The 21,774-nt window shown below is 44.1% G+C and overlaps 1 protein-coding gene across 1 annotated transcript in view; it reads right to left on the bottom strand.

Annotated features, from left to right (window-relative positions):
• The window catches only part of LOC124269874 (urea-proton symporter DUR3-like), a gene marked incomplete at its 5' end in the record, with an annotated part of 29,330 nt that extends 10,740 nt beyond the window's left edge, over positions 1-18,590 (bottom strand). The window contains 6 exons of the mRNA XM_046704924.1: positions 6,265-6,422; positions 6,660-6,866; positions 7,198-7,323; positions 12,443-12,652; positions 12,783-12,993; positions 18,468-18,590. Of these exons, the coding sequence (XP_046560880.1) occupies positions 6,265-6,422; positions 6,660-6,866; positions 7,198-7,323; positions 12,443-12,652; positions 12,783-12,993; positions 18,468-18,590 (1,035 nt within the window). The remainder of the gene's footprint in view (positions 1-6,264; positions 6,423-6,659; positions 6,867-7,197; positions 7,324-12,442; positions 12,653-12,782; positions 12,994-18,467) is intronic.
• Between the last annotated feature and the right edge of the window lie 3,184 nt (positions 18,591-21,774).

Here is a 21,774-nt window from a genome sequence, read left to right as displayed (position 1 = left end):
GCAACACCACGGTACAGGACAAACATCAGTTTGGCGAGAAAAGCTCCTAAAATCTAACTTAACAGTGCAGGACAAGCTTCCAAACATCAGCTTAATCTGAAGCGCTCCTAAAATAACATCACATCTAACTTAACGGTGCAGTACAAGCTTCCAAACATCAGCTTAATCTGAAGCGCTCCTAAAATAACATCACATCTAACTTAACGGTGCAGTACGAGCTTCCAAACATCAGCTTAAGCAGAAGCGCTCCTAAAATAACATCACATCTAACTCAACGGTGCAGTACAAGCTTCCAAACATCAGCTTAATCTGAAGCGCTCCTAAAATAACATCACATGTAACTCAACGGTGCAGTACAAGCTTCCAAACATCAGCAAGCAGAAGCGCTCCTAAAATAACATCACATCTAACTTAACGGTGCAGTACAAGCTTCCAAACATCAGCTTAATCTGAAGCACTCCTAAAATAACATCACATCTAACTTAACGGTGCAGTACAAGCTTCCAAACATCAGCTTAATCTGAAGCGCTCCTAAAATAACATCACATGTAACTCAACGGTGCAGTACAAGCTTCCAAACATCAGCTTAAGCAGAAGCGCTCCTAAAATAACATTAGATCTAACTTAACGGTGCAGTACAAGCTTCCAAACATCAGCTTAAGCAGAAGCGCTCCTAAAATAACATCACATGTAACTCAACGGTGCAGTACAAGCTTCCAAACATCAGCTTAAGCAGAAGCGCTCCTAAAATATCATCAGATCTAACTTAACGGTGCAGTACAAGCTTCCAAACATCAGCTTAAGCAGAAGCGCTCCTAAAATATCATCAGATCTAACTTAACGGTGCAGTACAAGCTTCCAAACATCAGCTTAAGCAGAAGCGCTCCTAAAATAACATCACATCTAACTTAACGGTGCAGTACAAGCTTCCAAACATCAGCTTAAGCAGAAGCGCTCCTAAAATATCATCAGATCTAACTTAACGGTGCAGTACAAGCTTCCAAACATCAGCTTAAGCAGAAGCGCTCCTAAAATAACATCACATCTAACTTAACGGTTGCAGTACAAGCTTCCAAACATCAGCTTAAGCAGAAGCGCTCCTAAAATATCATCAGATCTAACTTAACGGTGCAGTACAAGCTTCCAAACATCAGCTTAAGCAGAAGCGCTCCTACTATATCATCACATCTAACTTAACGGTGCAGTACAAGCTTCCAAACATCAGCTTAAGCAGAAGCGCTCCTAAAATAACATCACATGTAACTCAACGGTGCAGTACAAGCTTCCAACCATCAGCTTAAGCAGAAGCGCTCCTAAAATAACATCACATCTAACTTAACGGTGCAGTACAAGCTTCCAAACATCAGCTTAAGCAGAAAAGCTCCTAAAATAACATCACATGTAACTCAACGGTGCAGTACAAGCTTCCAAACATCAGCTTAAGCAGAAGCGCTCCTAAAATAACATCACATCTAACTTAACGGTGCAGTACAAGCTTCCAAACATCAGCTTAAGCAGAAGCGCTCCTAAAATATCATCAGATCTAACTTAACGGTGCAGTACAAGCTTCCAAACATCAGCTTAAGCAGAAGCGCTCCTAAAATAACATCACATCTAACTCAACGGTGCAGTACAAGCTTCCAAACATCAGCTTAAGCAGAAGCGCTCCTAAAATATCAACAGATCTAACTCAACGGTGCAGTACAAGCTTCCAAACATCAGCTTAAGCAGAAGCGCTGCTAAAATAACATCACATCTAACTCAACGGTGCAGTACAAGCTTCCAAACATCAGCTTAAGCAGAAGCGCTCCTAAAATAACATCACATCTAACTTAACGGTGCAGTACAAGCTTCCAAACATCAGCAAGCAGAAGCGCTGCTAAAATAACATCACATCTAACTTAACGGTGCAGTACAAGCTTCCAAACATCAGCTTAAGCAGAAGCGCTCTAAAATATCATCAGATCTAACTCAACGGTGCAGTACAAGCTTCCAAACATCAGCTTAAGCAGAAGCGCTGCTAAAATAACATCACATCTAACTTAACGGTGCAGTACAAGCTTCCAAACATCAGCTTAATCTGAAGCGCTCCTAAAATAACATCACATCTAACTTAACGGTGCAGTACAAGCTTCCAAACATCAGCTTAAGCAGAAGCGCTCCTAAAATAACATCACATCTAACTTAACGGTGCAGTACAAGCTTCCAAACATCAGCTTAAGCAGAAGCGCTCCTAAAATAACATCACATCTAACTTAACGGTGCAGTACAAGCTTCCAAACATCAGCTTAAGCAGAAGCGCTCCTAAAATATCATCAGATCTAACTCAACGGTGCAGTACAAGCTTCCAAACATCAGCTTAAGCAGAAGCGCTGCTAAAATAACATCACATCTAACTTAACGGTGCAGTACAAGCTTCCAAACATCAGCTTAATCTGAAGCGCTCCTAAAATAACATCACATCTAACTTAACGGTGCAGTACAAGCTTCCAAACATCAGCTTAAGCAGAAGCGCTCCTAAAATAACATCACATCTAACTTAACGGTGCAGTACAAGCTTCCAAACATCAGCTTAAGCAGAAGCGCTCCTAAAATAACATCACATCTAACTTAACGGTGCAGTACAAGCTTCCAAACATCAGCTTAAGCAGAAGCGCTCCTAAAATATCATCAGATCTAACTTAACGGTGCAGTACAAGCTTCCAAACATCAGCTTAAGCAGAAGCGCTCCTAAAATATCATCAGATCTAACTTAACGGTGCAGTACAAGCTTCCAAACATCAGCTTAAGCAGAAGCGCTCCTAAAATAACATCACATCTAACTCAACGGTGCAGTACAAGCTTCCAAACATCAGCTTAAGCAGAAGCGCTCTAAAATATCATCAGATCTAACTTAACGGTGCAGTACAAGCTTCCAAACATCAGCTTAAGCAGAAGCGCTCCTAAAATAACATCACATCTAACTCAACGGTGCAGTACAAGCTTCCAAACATCAGCTTAAGCAGAAGCGCTCCTAAAATAACATCACATCTAACTTAACGGTGCAGTACAAGCTTCCAAACATCAGCTTAAGCAGAAGCGCTCCTAAAATATCATCACATCTAACTTAACGGTGCAGTACAAGCTTCCAAACATCAGCTTAAGCAGAAGCGCTCCTAAAATATCATCAGATCTAACTTAACGGTGCAGTACAAGCTTCCAAACATCAGCTTAAGCAGAAGCGCTCCTAAAATATCATCAGATCTAACTTAACGGTGCAGTACAAGCTTCCAAACATCAGCTTAAGCAGAAGCGCTCCTACTATAACATCACATCTAACTCAACGGTGCAGTACAAGCTTCCAAACATCAGCTTAAGCAGAAGCGCTCCTAAAATAACATCAGATCTAACTTAACGGTGCAGTACAAGCTTCCAAACATCAGCTTAAGCAGAAGCGCTCCTAAAATAACATCAGATCTAACTCAACGGTGCAGTACAAGCTTCCAAACATCAGCTTAAGCAGAAGCGCTCCTAAAATAACATCACATCTAACTTAACGGTGCAGTACAAGCTTCCAAACATCAGCTTAAGCAGAAGCGCTCCTAAAATATCATCACATCTAACTTAACGGTGCAGTACAAGCTTCCAAACATCAGCTTAAGCAGAAGCGCTCCTAAAATAACATCACATCTAACTTAACGGTGCAGTACAAGCTTCCAAACATCAGCTTAAGCAGAAGCGCTCCTAAAATAACATCACATCTAACTTAACGGCGCAGTACAAGCTTCCAAACATCAGCTTAAGCAGAAGCGCTCCTAAAATAACATCACATCTAACTTAACGGTGCAGTACAAGCTTCCAAACATCAGCTTAAGCAGAAGCGCTCCTAAAATAACATCACATCTAACTTAACGGTGCAGTACAAGCTTCCAAACATCAGCTTAAGCAGAAGCGCTCCTAAAATAACATCACATCTAACTTAACGGTGCAGTACAAGCTTCCAAACATCAGCTTAAGCAGAAGCGCTCCTAAAATAACATCACATCTAACTTAACGGTGCAGTACAAGCTTCCAAACATCAGCTTAAGCAGAAGCGCTCCTAAAATAACATCACATCTAACTTAACGGCGCAGTACAAGCTTCCAAACATCAGCTTAAGCAGAAGCGCTCCTAAAATAACATCACATCTAACTTAACGGTGCAGTACAAGCTTCCAAACATCAGCCTTAAGCAGAAGCGCTCCTAAAATAACATCACATCTAACTTAACGGTGCAGTACAAGCTTCCAAACATCAGCTTAAGCAGAAGCGCTCCTAAAATAAAACATCACATCTAACTTAACGGTGCAGTACAAGCTTCCAAACATCAGCTTAAGCAGAAGCGCTCCTAAAATAACATCACATCTAACTTAACGGTGCAGTACAAGCTTCCAAACATCAGCTTAAGCAGAAGCGCTCCTAAAATAACATCACATCTAACTTAACGGTGCAGTACAAGCTTCCAAACATCAGCTTAAGCAGAAGCGCTCCTAAAATAACATCACATCTAACTTAACGGTGCAGTACAAGCTTCCAAACATCAGCTTAAGCAGAAGCGCTCCTAAAATAACATCACATCTAACTTAACGGTGCAGTACAAGCTTCCAAACATCAGCTTAAGCAGAAGCGCTCCTAAAATAACATCACATCTAACTTAACGGTGCAGTACAAGCTTCCAAACATCAGCTTAAGCAGAAGCGCTCCTAAAATAACATCACATCTAACTTAACGGTGCAGTACAAGCTTCCAAACATCAGCTTAAGCAGAAGCGCTCCTAAAATAACATCACATCTAACTTAACGGTGCAGTACAAGCTTCCAAACATCAGCTTAAGCAGAAGCGCTCCTAAAATAACATCACATCTAACTTAAACGGTGCAGTACAAGCTTCCAAACATCAGCTTAAGCAGAAGCGCTCCTAAAATAACATCACATCTAACTCTAACTCAACGGTGCAGTACAAGCTTCCAAACATCAGCTTAAGCAGAAGCGCTCCTACTATAACATCACATCTAACTTAACGGTGCAGGACAAGCTTCCAAACATCAGCTTAAGCAGAAGCGCTCCTAAAATAACATCACATCTAACTCAACGGTGCAGGACAAGCTTCCAAACATCAGCTTAAGCAGAAGCGCTCCTAAAATAACATCACATCTAACTCAACGGTGCAGTACAAGCTTCCAAACATCAGCTTAAGCAGAAGCGCTCCTAAAATAACATCACATCTAACTTAACGGTGCAGTACAAGCTTCCAAACATCAGCTTAAGCAGAAGTGCTCCTAAAATAACATAACATCTAACTCAACGGTGCAGTACAAGCTTCCAAACATCAGCTTAAGCAGAAGCGCTCCTACTATATCATCACATCTATCCTACATAACGAACACAAACCATAACCCTGTACGGCTGGAAACAACACCACAGTGCAGTACAAGCTTCCAAACATCAGCCTAACCAGAAGCGCTCCTAAAATACTTACATAATCACCTGAGGTACACACATGCTTTGGTTTGTGAACTCAACGTCGAGGGATATTCACTAAAGCATAGACATTTGTCAAACACCTTGAAATACAGCCTATCCTTCACATTGGCATCAACATAATCGCCTTGACTTACACATACCGACGGTAGCATATACTCTCACCATGACACACATAATTGTCGTGACACACATACCAACAGTGCATATACTCTCATCATGACATACATAATTGTCGTGACATACCTCCTTTGACATATGTGGAGGTGGGGTAACCTAGTGGTTAAAGCTTTCGCTCGTCACGCCGAAGACCCGGGTTTGAATCCCCTCATGGGTACAATGTGTGAAGCCCATTTCTGGTGTCATCCGCCGTGATATTACTGGAATATTGCTAAAAGCGGCGTAAAACTAAAGTCACTCACACCTTTGACATATAGGCTGTCCTTCACATATAAAATGTCTTGACAGATACCGTTGACATGAACACCCATCCTGATTCAGCCAGGCTTACAGACTCATTGTGATAGACACACCAAGACATATAGATTGACCTTGACATACAGCTTCACTTTGACATACAGACTGACTTTGACATACAGTCTCACCTTGACATACAGTCTCACCTTGACATACAGTCTCACCTTGACATACCGTCTCACTTTGACATACAGTCTCACCTTGACATACAGTCTCACCTTGACATACAGTCTCACCTTGAGATACAGTCTCACCTTGACATACAGTCTCACCTTGACATACAGTCTCACCTTGAGATACAGTCCGTATATGTCGTACACCATGATTGAAGTGACCGCCATGACCTCGGACGACCCTGTGGACGTGATGGCCATCAGCACCATCAGCAACATCAAGATCTCCCCTTTGCGTCCGAACAGCTTCTGGGCAACAACTGGAGGCACGAGACCTGCAACACACACCCGACATCAAGACATATTACTCCAAACTGGTGTGACACTGTACGCGTGTACACGTAGTAAAACACTGTATATGTGTATATGGTAAAACACTGCATATGTCTGCATGGTAAAACAATATACATGTGTGTTTGGTAAAACACTGCATATGTGTGTCTCATCATGCATATTTGTGTATGTGTGTATGGTGGAACACTCTGTATGTGTGTATGGACACTTCTACCCACCAGCGTTCACTTCATCCGAGCTGAGCAGTGGTGCCCCTTGGTGAGTGCTGAGGGCGATGTAGGCGAGGCCCATGGTTGTAGCTAGGGAGAAGGGCACGGCAAACCAGGCCAGACCACCGCATAGAAATCCAACCACGCCTTGCTTGGGTTTAGCAGCCACACTGCTCTGCCAGTAGGACTGGTCCACGAACACGGTGCCGAAGTTACCTAAAACATTGACACATCATTGTCTGACACGCTAAGTTACAACAGGAGAGGAATATTGTAACATGGGAAGGTTACATAACAACAGAAGGGTACAACAGAAGGGTGATTTCATAACATGGGAAGGTTGAATAACAACAGAAGGGTGATATTATAACATGGGAAGGTTGAATAACAACAGAAGGGTGATATTATAACATGGGAAGGTTGAATAACAAAAGCAGGGTGATATTATAAAATGGGAAGGTTACAGAAGGTTAAATTTTAACATGGGTAGGGTAACTTTGCTGGTATACTTTATTATATGTTTAACATGTGTGAGAGACTGACGTACCGACGATGTTGATGAGGCCGAACATGAGTCCAGAGTTGGAGATGAGGGTCAGGTAGCTCCTGTCCGTGTTCCCCTCGGGACCGCCAGTACTACAGGACAACAGGGTGTACACCTTCTGGGCTGACCCTGCAACCAAACATCCTCACTACTACACGACAACAGGGTGTACACCTTCTGGGCTGACCCTGCAATCAGACATCCTCACTACTACACGACAACAGGGTGTACACCTTCTGGGCTGACCCTGCAACCAAACATCCTCACTACTACACGACAACAGGGTGTACAACTTCTGGGCTGACCCTGCAATCAGACATCCTCACTACTACACGACAACAGGGTGTACACCCCTGGGCTGACCCCAATCAGACATCCTCACTACTACACGACAACAGGGTGTACACCTTCTGGGCTGACCCTGCAATCAGACATCCTCACTACTACACGACAACAGGGTGTACACCTTCTGGGCTGACCCTGCAACCAAACATCCTCACTAACACGACAACAGGGTGTACACCTTCTGGGCTGACCCTGCAACCAAACATCCTCACTACTACACGACAACAGGGTGTACACCTTCTGGGCTGACCCTGCAATCAAACATCCTCACTACTACACGACAACAGGGTGTACACCTTCTAGGATGACCCTGCAATCAGACATCCTCACTACAACAGGACAACAGGATGTACACCTTCTGGCATGACCCTGCAATCAAACATCCTCACTACTACACGACAACAGGGTGTACACCTTCTGGGATGACCCTGCAATCAAACATCCTCACTACTACAGGACAATAGGATGTACACCTTCTGGGCTGACCCTGCAATCAAACATCCTCACTACAACAGGACAACAGGATGTACACCTTCTGGGCTGACCCTGCAACCAAACATCCTCACTACTACACGACAACAGGGTGTACACCTTCTGGGCTGACCCTGCAACCAAACATCCTCACTACTACACGACAACAGGGTGTACACCTTCTGGGCTGACCCTGCAATCAGACATCCTCACTTCTACACGACAACAGGGTGTACACCTTCTGGGCTGACCCTGCAACCAAACATCCTCACTACTACACGACAACAGGGTGTACACCTTCTGGGCTAACCCTTCAACCAAACATCCTCACTACTACACCACAACAGGGTGTACACCTTCTGGGCTGACCCCTGCAACCAACCATCCTCACTACTACACGACAACAGGGTGTACAACTTCTGGGCTGACCCTGCAACCAAACATCCTCACTCCTACAGGACAACAGTGTGTACACCTTCTGGGCTGACCCTGCAACCAAACATCCCCACTACTACACGACAACAGGGCTTACACCTTCTGGGTTGACCCTGCAATGAGACATCCTCACTATTACACGACAACAGGGTGCACACCTTCTGGGCTGACCCTGCAACCAAACATCCTCACTACTACACGACAACAGGGTGTACGCCTTCTGGGTTGACCCTGCAATGAGACATCCTCACTTCTACACGACAACAGGGTGTACGCCTTCTGGGCTGACCCTGCAACCAAACATCCTCACTACTACACGACAACAGGGTGTACACCTTCAGGGCTGACCCTGCAACCAAACACCCTCACTACTACACGACAACAGGGCGTACACCTTCTGGGCTGACCCTGCAACCAAACATCCCCACTACTACAGGACAACAGGGTGCACACCTTCTGGGCTGACCCTGCAACCAACATCCCCACTACTACACGACAACAGGGTGTACACCTTCTGGGCTGACCCTGCAATCAAACATCCTCACTACTACACGACAACAGGGTGTACACCTTCTGGGCTGACCCTTCAACCAAACATCCTCACTACTACACGACAACAGGGTGTACACCTTCTGGGCTGACCCTGCAACCAAACATCCTCACTACTACAGGACAACAGGATGTACACCTTCTGGGCTGACCCTGCAACCAAACATCCTGACTACTACACGACAACAGGGTGTACACCTTTTGGCTGACCCTGCAACCAAACATCCTCACTACTACACGACAACAGGGTGTACACCTTCTGGGCTCATCCTGCAACCAAACATCCTCACTACTACACGACAACAGGGTGTACACCTTCTGGGCTGACCCTGCAACCAAACATCCTCACTACTACACGACAACAGGGTGTACACCTTCTGGGCTGACCCTGCAATCAGACATCCTCACTTCTACACGACAACAGGGTGTACACCTTCTGGGCTGACCCTGCAACCAAACATCCTCACTACTACACGACAACAGGGTGTACACCTTCTCGGCTGACCCTTCAACCAAACATCCCCACTACTACACGACAACAGGGTGTACACCTTCTGGGCTGACCCCTGCAACCAACCATCCTCACTACTACACGACAACAGGGTGTACAACTTCTAGGCTGACCCTGCAACCAAACATCCTCACTACTACAGGACAACAGTGTGTACACCTTCTGGGCTGACCCTGCAACCAAACATCCCCACTACTACACGACAACAGGGTGTACACCTTCTGGGTTGACCCTGCAATGAGACATCCTCACTACTACACGACAACAGGGTGCACACCTTCTGGGCTGACCCTGCAATCAGACATCCTCACTTCTACACGACAACAGGGTGTACGCCTTCTGGGCTGACCCTGCAACCAAACATCCTCACTACTACACGACAACAGGGTGTACACCTTCAGGGCTGACCCTGCAACCAAACACCCTCACTACTACACGACAACAGGGCGTACACCTTCTGGGCTGACCCTGCAACCAAACATCCCCACTACTACAGGACAACAGGGTGCACACCTTCTGGGCTGACCCTGCAACCAACATCCCCACTACTACACGACAACAGGGTGTACACCTTCTGGGCTGACCCTGCAACCAAACATCCTCACTACTACACGACAACAGGGCGTACACCTTCTGGGCTGACCCTGCAACCAAACATCCTCACTACTACACGACAACAGGGCGTACACCTTCTGGGCTGACCCTGCAACCAAACATCCCCACTACTACAGGACAACAGGGTGCACACCTTCTGGGCTGACCCTGCAACCAACATCCCACTACTTACATGACAACAGGGTGTACACCTTCTGGGCTGACCCTGCAACCAAACATCCTCACTACTACACGACAACAGGGCGAACACCTTCTGGGCTGACCCTGCAGCCAAACATCCTCACTACTACAGAACAACAGGGTGTACACCTTCTGGGCTGACCCTGCAACCAAACATCCTCACTACTACACGACAACAAGGTGTACACCTTCTGGGCTGACCCTGCAACAAAACGTCCTCACTACTACACGACAACAGGGTGTACACCTTCTGGGCTGACCCTGCAACCAAACATCCTCACTACTACACGACAACAGGGTGAACACCTTCTGGGCTGACCCTGCAACCAAACATCCTCACTACTACACGACAACAGGGTGTACACCGTCTGGGCTGACCCTGCAACCAAACATCCTCACTACTACACGACAACAGGGTGTACACCTTCTAGGATGACCCTGCAATCAGACATCCTCACTACAACAGGACAACAGGATGTACACCTTCTGGGATGACCCTGCAATCAAACATCCCCACTACTACACGACAACAGGGTGTACACCTTCTGGGATGACCCTGCAATCAAACATCCTCACTACTACAGGACAATAGGATGTACACCTTCTGGGATGACCCTGCAATCAAACATCCTCACTACAACAGGACAACAGGGTGTACACCTTCTGGGCTGACCCTGCAACCAAACATCCTGACTACTACACGACAACAGGGTGTACACCTTCTTGGCTGACCCTGCAACCAAACATCCTCACTACTACACGACAACAGGGTGTACACCTTCTGGGCTCATCCTGCAACCAAACATCCTCACTACTACACGACAACAGGGTGTACACCTTCTGGGCTGACCCTACAACCAAACATTCTCACTACTACACGACAACAGGGTGTACACCTTCTGGGCTGACCCTGCAATCAGACATCCTCACTTCTACACGACAACAGGGTGTACACCTTCTGGGCTGACCCTGCAACCAAACATCCTCACTACTACACGACAACAGGGTGTACACCTTCTCGGCTGACCCTTCAACCAAACATCCCCACTACTACACGACAACAGGGTGTACACCTTCTGGGCTGACCCCTGCAACCAACCATCCTCACTACTACACGACAACAGGGTGTACACCTTCTGGGCTGACCCTGCAACCAAACATCCCCACTACTACACGACAACAGGGCTTACACCTTCTGGGTTGACCCTGCAATGAGACATCCTCACTACTAAACGACAACAGGGTGCACACCTTCTGGGCTGACCCTGCAATCAGACATCCTCACTTCTACACGACAACAGGGTGTACACCTTCTGGGCTGACCCTGCAACCAAACATCCCCACTACTACAGGACAACAGGGTGCACACCTTCTGGGCTGACCCTGCAACCAACATCCCCACTACTACACGACAACAGGGTATACACCTTCTGGGCTGACCCTGCAACCAAACATCCTCACTACTACACGACAACAGGGCGTACACCTTCTGGGCTGACCCTGCAACCAAACATTCTCACTACTACACGACAACAGGGCGTACACCTTCTGGGCTGACCCTGCAACCAAACATCCCCACTACTACAGGACAACAGGGTGCACACCTTCTGGGCTGACCCTGCAACCAACATCCTCACTACTACACGACAACAGGGTGTACACCTTCTGGGCTGACCCTGCAACCAAACATCCTCACTACTACACGACAACAGGGCGTACACCTTCTGGGCTGACCCTGCAGCCAAACATCCTCACTACTACAGAACAACAGGGTGTACACCTTCTGGGCTGACCCTGCTACCAAACATCCTCACTACTACACGACAACAAGGTGTACACCTTCTGGGCTGACCCTGCAACAAAACGTCCTCACTACTACACGACAACAGGGTGTACACCTTCTGGGCTGACCCTGCAACCAAACATCCTCACTACTACACGACAACAGGGTGAACACCTTCTGGGCTGACCCTGCAACCAAACATCCTCACTACTACACGACAACAGGGTGTACACCGTCTGGGCTGACCCTGCAACCAAACATCCTCACTACTACAGGACAGTTTGCCGTCAGACCAGTCCAAGCTTGTATATATTTACAGGTATGATAAGTGCTAACAGCCTCGCGGCCACTGTTTTTACCGAGTGGGTTGTCGGGAGAGTCATCCCCGTACACCTTAAGAAGGAAGACGATCATAACGATGTAGATGATGGCGGTGTTGAAGTAGCTGACGTAGAACGTCGCCCCGAGCCCTCCGATAAAGGTGTAGCTGCCGATAGTGATGGCCACCAGGGTTGTTGCGTACTCCAGACTGATGTCCTTGACCAGGCTCGTGATGACGGCAGCGCCACCTGTGTTTGGAGTGTATGTGTCAGTAATGATCTCCAGTCGGACCGTGGCTTTGGAACTACGCGAACAAAGAGGTACTATATCACATTTATATCATTATAGGAGAGATATCGTACAACAAGGAAGTATTACCTAGCATAAGCATGGCTGTGACGATGATGTTTGTGGTGAGAGCGAAGGCACAAAACACCTTGTGAGTCCTCACTCCAAAGCGCGCCCTGATCAACTGAAGGAAGGTCTTGGCTCCAGGCGCCCGAATCTTCAGCTGCACAGACAGGGTTGCAAACAACAGGATCTGGATTGTGGCGCCTGCCGCGTACCAGAAGGGTCCACTGATGCCGTACTGCAAGACAGACAGACATCTTATTTAGTAATAGGCCACTGGCCCAAAATACATTCGTAGATAGATATTTTGCATGAAGTTGCATGCTTTTTACAGAAAAACATCAGAATAGTATTTCCCAACATTATATAAACAATAGGCATAATTTCTTTATAACATTTATGTTTGTTGAAGGCGTTTTGTTGGCAAAACTGTGTTCCTAGGATGTTTAAAATGTTTATCCAGACTTTTATTCCTTATATCTAGGTAGGCTTTACAACAAAGTAAAACATGTATTTCATCTTCAATTAAGTTAAGATTAGTTTTTAGGCAAAAAGGACAAAATCTTGAATCATAATGGACTGTTATATCTACCGGCCTCAAAACTAAGTTTAAAATTACCACATCTAAATTTTGTCAAACAATATCTAAACAAAGCAATATCTAAACTGAGAAACTTTTAAACATTTAGGAGGGACTTCAAAAGTATATAATTAGAACACCTGGTTGTATTATGTAGCGATGAGTACCAATCTTGTGAAAGATTATCAGACAATCTCGATGTCGATGTCGTGCGACCCGATTCATCCAAAGACTTTAACATTAAATAAAACTGATGAGGTAATCTACAACTTGGAAGAGTTAAAAGTCTACACCAATATGTAACTGCCCTTGACCTATGAGTAAGTTGAAGAGGGAATCTGCCACATTCACCAAGAACCTATTGTTACAAGCATTTTTGCCAGCATTTAAGAAACATTTACATGTTTTTAGCTAGATTTGTTCAATGATTTTACAATGCGTTACACCCCAAATTTCTGAACCGTAACAAAGAAAACGTTAAGCATAGCATCATATATTTTGAAAAGATCCGCAGATGACAAATAACCTACTCTTTTTAGGTATCTATAGATAGCCATAAGGGTTATATTGGCTTGAGAAGAAAGAGTAGTCTAAGCTTTAGTCTATACTAGCCTTGGAGTGAACACAATGCCCAAATACCTGTAGTATGAGACAACTTCCAGCCTTTGACCATTAAGAAACAACTTTTCATACTGTCTAAGGAGCCCACTATTCCTGAAAACAATAACTTTAGTCTTTTCAACATTGACCTTCATACCAGTAAGTTGACAAAAATTCCCAAGACCATGAATCTTCTGGAGCTGGAAAGCAGTATCCGAGACTGAGGACACATCACCCGCAAACATTAGAGATATAGATTATTAACATCAGGTGTAATAAATATACCACGGACACCAACCTGCTCCATACTTTCCATAAGCTGATTAATAACGATAATAAACATGCAGCCCTGTCTAGGACAACTGTAGTTTTATGTTTATTTTGAAACATCTTGTAGGCTTTATGAGTCAATGAAATATAGCGAAATTGCACACTGGGAATGCAGACTTATCCGTCTTTGGCACCAACTCGAGGAAAGTCAGTTTGAGTGTCACATGGAGACGTGTGGTGGCGCTGAAGTCAATACCTCGTGTGACCACCGTGGGCATCCAGAACTGCACGGCATCGCCTCGGCATCGAACGAATAAGTCTCAGAGTCTCATGTTGCCCAATCGCAGCCCACTCTGCCTGTAGTGCCTGTGCGAGTTGCTGAAGTGTCTGGGGCTGAGGGTTAAGGCGTCGCACCCGTCTGTCCAGGGCATCCCACAGATGTTCGATCGGGTTTAAGTCCGGTGATCTTGAGGGCCAGGGTAGCACATTGATGTTGTGGTTCTGGAGGAAGTCTCTAGTGTGACGTGCTGTGTGGGGCCTGGCACTGTCCTGTTGAAACAACTCCCTCTGGCGATCAATGATTGGGAGGAGGTGTGGGCGTATGATTTCGTCACAGTACCGTTGAGCTGTCAGGTTGCCCTGGATCATCACCAAATCACTTCTCCTACGGCAGGTGATCGCTCCCCACATCATAACACTGTCCCGGCCGAATCTGTCCACCTGGGGAACGCAAGCGTGGGCGAAGCGTTCACGTCGACGTCTGTACACCCGCATTCTTCCATCGCGTCGTTCCAATCGAAATCGTGATTCATCACTGCACCAGATTCTACGCCAATTCGGTAGGTTCCAGGCCTGAACGTTGGTGCACCATTGAACTCGATGTCATCGATGTTGTTGTCGAAGCAGAGGGCCAAAATAAGGTCTTCTGGCACGTAAACCAGCCTCTGTCAACCTGTTCCTGACTGTCTGTGCAGAAAGCCTCCTCAGTCCGGGTATTTGTCGAGCGGTACTGGTCGCCGTAGCTGTTCGATGACGCAGGTGATGTACCTGGATGTAGCAATCTTGCGCCGCAGTGGTCGCTCGAGGTCGCCCACTACGAGGGGCATCTGCTACCGAATTCTGCCGGCGATATCTCTCCCAGAGCCGTGAAATGGTGCTTTGCTGAACATTCATGCGTCGGGCAACTGCACGTTGAGACTGACCAGCTTCAAGCAAACCAATGGCGATATGACGGTTAGCTTCACTTAGACGTGGCATTTTGCGTTCGTCAATAATATAACAAATACAGTGAATAATCGACAGACAGCGATCAACCTTTTATACCCATCACTGAGACTATCTGATCCCAACTTCCACGTGCATTGCATGTGAAGTGTGTATTCTGTGACACTACACGCCGAAACTGAAAATCATGCTGTTAAATACGGGTATTTTACGGATGGTGCGTTTTGTTGTGATGTTTCAAAACATAAACACCATAGGACTCATAAACAGAGCAAAACCTTTTGTAAAATGAATCACGTTTTAATTCATTGCTACATGAAATTGCTATTTTCATGACGCGTTTCTTTTTTGGGAGTGTATATTTTATGATTGACTGTATCAAATGCATTTGAAAAATCTATAAACAGACAATAACACCTTCCTGTCTTTTTCATGAATAGAAGAAGAAGAAGAAGAAGAGCTTTATTCAGTATTTATGGCCACATGACCAAAAGTACAATTCAATATGCAAAATATAGAACATGGTCAGGACAACAATTTACAATTTATACAGGTAAATATAGTTTAAGATAAATTGCAATATTTTTTAGGAGTTTTACATTCTTTGTTGCAAGCAGCTGGGTAAACTTTGATCTGGTTGGAGATATAATATAAAAATCAGGAATGTACAAAGAGCGTTGTTGTGAATAAAATGGACATACGAGTAAGAAATGATACTCATCTTGTATCAAATTACAATTACATTTATCACATTTAATGGAATCAGCATTTACCTTATTAAAACGGTTGTGTTGAATTTTAAGTTTATGACTCATGCATCTGAATTTAAATAAAACTCGTAAGAGATCTTTATCATAGCAAAACTCTGATATATATTTTTCCGGTTCAAGTACAGATTTATATGACGAGTAATGATTTAAGAATGATGAAGAAGTGATTTTGCATACCAATTCTGTATATCTATATCTTTACATCTCTGTTTAAAAACACTTATAAAACTTGTTACATCGCCACAATCTTGCGATAACCACACAAAAGAAAACCCAGAGTGAAATAAAAGTAAACGTACATGGGATACCCAATTGCGACCACCATTGTCGTCGCATGTTTTTAACATCTCATAGCATGCCTTTGGAATACGAACACTTTCCATATTCAGGAGTCTACACCAGTACTTTATACAACGGGTGAAATACTGTACACAAAGATGGCTTCTACCTGTTTCACCGAGTACAATATTTGAAGATACAGTTTTGCTAACACGAAGATATCTTTTGAAATAAGTTTGTAATTTTTCAACGTTTGCACGATAGGTAAACCCCCATATTTCTGCACCATAAAGCAGAATCGGTGCAATTTTGCTGTCAAATATAGTAGATGCCACATTCAAAGAGATATTTTGATAAGTTCTGAAAAGAGAAAATATATAGTTCTGTACCATAGCTTGAAGTGAGAAAATAGTAGTAGTAGTAGAGTAAATAGTCCTGAAGCCTGCCTGAGATTAATGAATAATATTATTCTTCTCACACCATACCTTTCACCTACTATTGAGAATGGAAGTGAATATTTTACACACAGAATCAATAGGAGAGATACCTCCATAATTATTGGGGTTACCTTTTACACCAGATTTTTAAAAGGCACAAATGATGCCCTTACCCCAAAACACAGGAAATATACCATCTTGAAAAATCTTGTTAAACAACACTGTTAAATTCGACTTCGTTTTCAGTAATGTGACAATTTAATGTTTTTTAGCTCTTCATCCTTGATAATTTCTGAATTGATATCACAGTCATACACATTATCAGAGTTCTCAGTTGCAAGCCCTGAGAAGTGATTGAACCAGTCTTCACTGCTTACATCATTCGTAGTGTCACAATCTGAGGTTGAACCTGATTGCTCTAATGTTTTCCAAAGTTTCTATAGGTTGTCTCTTGCAGCAGTAAGTTTCTCTTTTTATACATCAAAGTATGCTCTTCGTTTGCTATTGAAAGTCTTCTTAAACAATTTTCGAAAGGGTTTTATAAATCATAATATGAAAGTACTGAAAGCATTGCAAGCACACACACTAACGAACACAGTGTCAAACACTACCAGAAGGGTCCACTGATGTCGTACTGAAAGTAATGCATGTAAACAGACTAACGAACACAGTGTCAAACACTACCAGAAGGGTTCACTGATGTTGTACTGAAAGTAATGCATGTAAACAGACTAACGAACACAGTGTCAAACACTACCAGAAGGGTTCACTGATGTTGTACTGGAAGTAATGAAAGTAAACAGACTAACGAACACAGTGTCAAACACTACCAGAAGGGTTCACTGATGTTGTACTGGAAGTAATGCATGTAAACAGACTAACGAACACAGTGTCAAACACTACCAGAAGGGTTCACTGATGTTGTACTGAAAGTAATGCATGTAAACAGACTAACGAACACAGTGTCAAACACTACCAGAAGGGTTCACTGATGTTGTACTGGAAGGAATGCATGTAAACAGACTAACGAACACAGTGTCAAACACTACCAGAAGGGTTCACTGATGTTGTACTGAAAGTAATGCATGTAAACAGACTAACGGACACAGTGTCAAACACTACCAGAAGGGTTCACTGATGTTGTACTGAAAGTAATGCATGTAAACAGACTAACGAACACAGTGTCAAACACTACCAGAAGGGTTCACTGATGTTGTACTGAAAGTAATGCATGTAAACAGACTAACGAACACAGTGTCAAACACTACCAGAAGGGTTCACTGATGTTGTACTGAAAGTAATGCATGTAAACAGACTAACGAACACAGTTTCAAACACTACCAGAAGGGATATATTAACACGGACCTCTGTTTAAGTAGGATTTCGTTATTGATTTTACTTCTACAAATTGCTTCGGTAATAGCAGTCCGGCTCCGTCACCAAAAAGAAATCATTAAATGTTGTTATTGAATAACACAGGGACAAGTCATGGCGTGATTACGATCACCATCGCGTTTTACACAGTGCATATGAAGCGCTGTCGGCGTCTTACTTTACTGGCGACTGTGGACGACTGCAGCAGTGTAGCGGCCCACGTCCACTGGGAGACGATCGTTGTAGCAGTCAGTCCGGCGTTCACGGTCCCTCCAGCATCGAACGCCGTGTCCAGATTGTTCTGTAAAGCAAATGTACATCAAAAGTTTCATCCTTTCAAAATTCTTCGATCAATCCGCGTGAGTGAGTGAGTGAGTAAGTGGCTGAGTGATCACCATAAAGATAATACCCACGTGCACGTACACGTTCATAGTATCACTCATGAAAGGCATCGTCTGAGTGACAACGTGTATTCAACTCATTACTCACCAAATATTTTTTACGGTTTACGGTTTTGATCATTTTGAATGTCGCCATGCCTTTCCTTTAAAATAAATACACTGTCGAATCATATATTCGAAAACTAAGGAAGCGTCCTAGTGCCACAGTCAGAACTTTTTTTATCTCCTAATTAGGACTTAGCTATCTCCTAATTAGGTGATACTATCTCCTAATTAGGACTTAATATATCCTAATTAGGACTTAGCTATCTCCTAATTAGGTGATACTATCTCTTAATTAGGACTTAATATATCCTAATTAGGACTTAATATCTCCTAATTAGGACTTAAGGATCTTATAAATATGTATGAAAAAATCAGGGGCGGTGGGGTAGCCTAGTGGTCACGCCGAAGACCCGGGTTCGATTCCCCACATGGGCACAATGTGTTAAGCCCATTTCTGGTGTCCCCCGCCGTGATATTGCTGGAATATTGCTAAAAGTGGCGTAAAACTAAACTCAGTCAGTCAGTCAGTCTCCTGTTTGGGTTTAGCATCTTGGATGAAATCATTGATGAAAACATATACATTTGTTTCATGTTGGGCATGCAGTATTCAGAAATTGTGTCTTGTTTGGCCCATGTAAATGGCATCATTATCAGCATGAAGACTTTGAAAAGGAAATCAAAACGACTGAATCTGTTTAGGCGAAGACATAATAGTGATATTGCAGAAGTTGCTATGTTCGTAGTGAACGTGAGTGAGTATGGTTTTACGCCGCTTCCAGCAATATCACGGCGAGAGACCGTAGTGAAAGAGGTAGAAGAATCAGGACAAATGTGTGCTTACAAGCTTATGTATCTGAAATGCATACAAGAGGGATTCATTATCAGTCAAGACATGGTGCTTCATTTGCTGCATTTAGTAGTGGCAGAAATGAGAGTACAAGAACACCCAACCGCATGTACTTCCATAGAGATCGGGTAGCTTCCCTGAATGTGAGAGGCTACCACACTAATGACGTCACGAGGGGGAATCCCCCTTGTTTCCTCTATAGCATGGCCGACGCCATGTTGAAAAACTCAAGTCGTCCGTTTGTGTAATGACACATGCCTGCGAAAATGCAAATTTATAGAGCGAAATAAACAATGACAACATACAACTTTTATACACAATATTTAATATCCCCGTGCTAGGTCGGAGAGCCTCCCCAATCCACCTTTACAATCTATATACAGATATCTCTTGAAATATACAAATACACTTTACACATCTCTCTACCATGTGGTGGTGTCTGGTGGTGTGTGTTGGTGATTGTGGTGTGTTGTGGTATGTGGTGGTGGCTGGTGGTGGGTGATGGTGATGGTGGTGATGGTGGTGGGTGGTGGTGGTGTGGTGGTGTGTGGCGGTGTGTGGTGGTATGTGTTTGTGTGTGTGGTGGTAGTGGTGGTGGTGGTGCTGTGTCTGCGGCTGCTACGGCTGCGTCTGCGTCGTCATCAGCGTCAGTGGAACCACATTTTGGCATTCATCAGAATGTTTGACTCTCATGTGTCTCTTCAAATCATAGGGGCGGTGGGGTAGCCTAGTGGTTAAAGCGTTGGCTCGTCACTCCAAAGACCCGGGTTCGAATCCCCACATAGGTACAATGTGTGAAGCCCATTTCTGGTGTCCCCCGCCATGATGTTGCTGGAATATTGCTAAAAGCGGCGTAAAACCAAACTCAGTCAGTCAGTCTTCAAATCATAAGACCATGTATAAGTATTTCCACACAAAGAACAGATATTCATCTTGATGTTTCTCCTCCAAAAGTCAGTGACAGAACAACAAGGTTCTGGGCTATTCACACCTCCATTCATTGGCTGTTCTCTGATTCTCCAATGACCATAGGCCAGACTGGTTACACCATCTTCGGGAAGATATCGCTTGTCATTGAAGGGAAACGACCAAATATCAGTGCATAAAATGGGGTAATATGGGAAATGCTAATGGAACTACTATTGAATTAATTGTTGTGATTGCACGTGTAAAAATGACTGTATAACTTAGTGATTACGTTTTGTTTGTTTTTATAAACATGGTTTACAATATAGTTGTGCAAGACCAATTAAAAGGTAGGCCTACTAACCCACTGACCTAGTTATACAGGTCACGTCTGTTGTACATAGCCAGGCGTGTGTGCACAGGCCAAGACTTGAAATATATTATTGGATACAAGTGGACAGATATTACACGATATGTAAAACTATGTATAAACCTGGGGCAGCCTTCTGTTCAGTTGGGAAGACTTATGTATGCACCCTGTCACAGATTCGTAGGACAGTAAGGGCTGTGTTTATATGACAGAGCATTCTTACATGACGATGTGAAAAAATGTGACTGTTGATCTCATAGATTATATGGATTATGCGACACTGTGGATAAATAATAATGAGCAGGTGACGTCATTGGCGTTGGGTATTCTGATACTCTTATTTCTACCACTACTAAATGCAGCAAAGACGCACCGTGTCTTGACTGACAGCGAATCCCTCTTGTAGGCATTTCAAATGCATAAGCTTGTAACAACATATTTGTCCTGATTCTTCTATAACATATGTTATATTTGGGATTACACTTTCTTAGTAAAGTACAAATTCTAGTAATTTTGTTGGGTTGAGTCCCATCAGGGATTCGAACCCAGAGTCAGGCATCCAATCGCCAGCACACAAAGTCAGCCGGCTCAGCCACCGCGACTTCAAGCCACCGCTGGCCATTAGGTGCCTGAGTCTGAGGGTGTGGTTTGAAACCCAACAAAAGAACTAGAATTTGTACTTTACTAAGAAAGTGTAATCCCAAGATAGTATCACCTAATTAGGAGATAACTAAGTCATAATTAGGATATATTAAGTCCTAATTAGGAGATAGTGTCACCTAATTAGGAGATAGTATCACGGTAGACAGTAGTCACGGATCGTTACACGAAGGTAGACAGTTGTCCCAGATCGTTACATGAAGTTGAACAGTTGTCACAGATCGTTACACGAAGGTAGACAGTAGTCACGGATCGT

The sequence above is a fragment of the Haliotis rubra genome, unplaced genomic scaffold (genome assembly GCF_003918875.1).
Source record: "Haliotis rubra isolate DU_JTF1 unplaced genomic scaffold, ASM391887v1 Scf1483, whole genome shotgun sequence".
Classification (NCBI taxonomy): Eukaryota; Metazoa; Mollusca; class Gastropoda; order Lepetellida; family Haliotidae; genus Haliotis; species Haliotis rubra.
The sequence above is the reverse complement of the archived record's forward strand: the minus strand, read 5'-3'. Positions and strand labels throughout refer to the sequence as shown.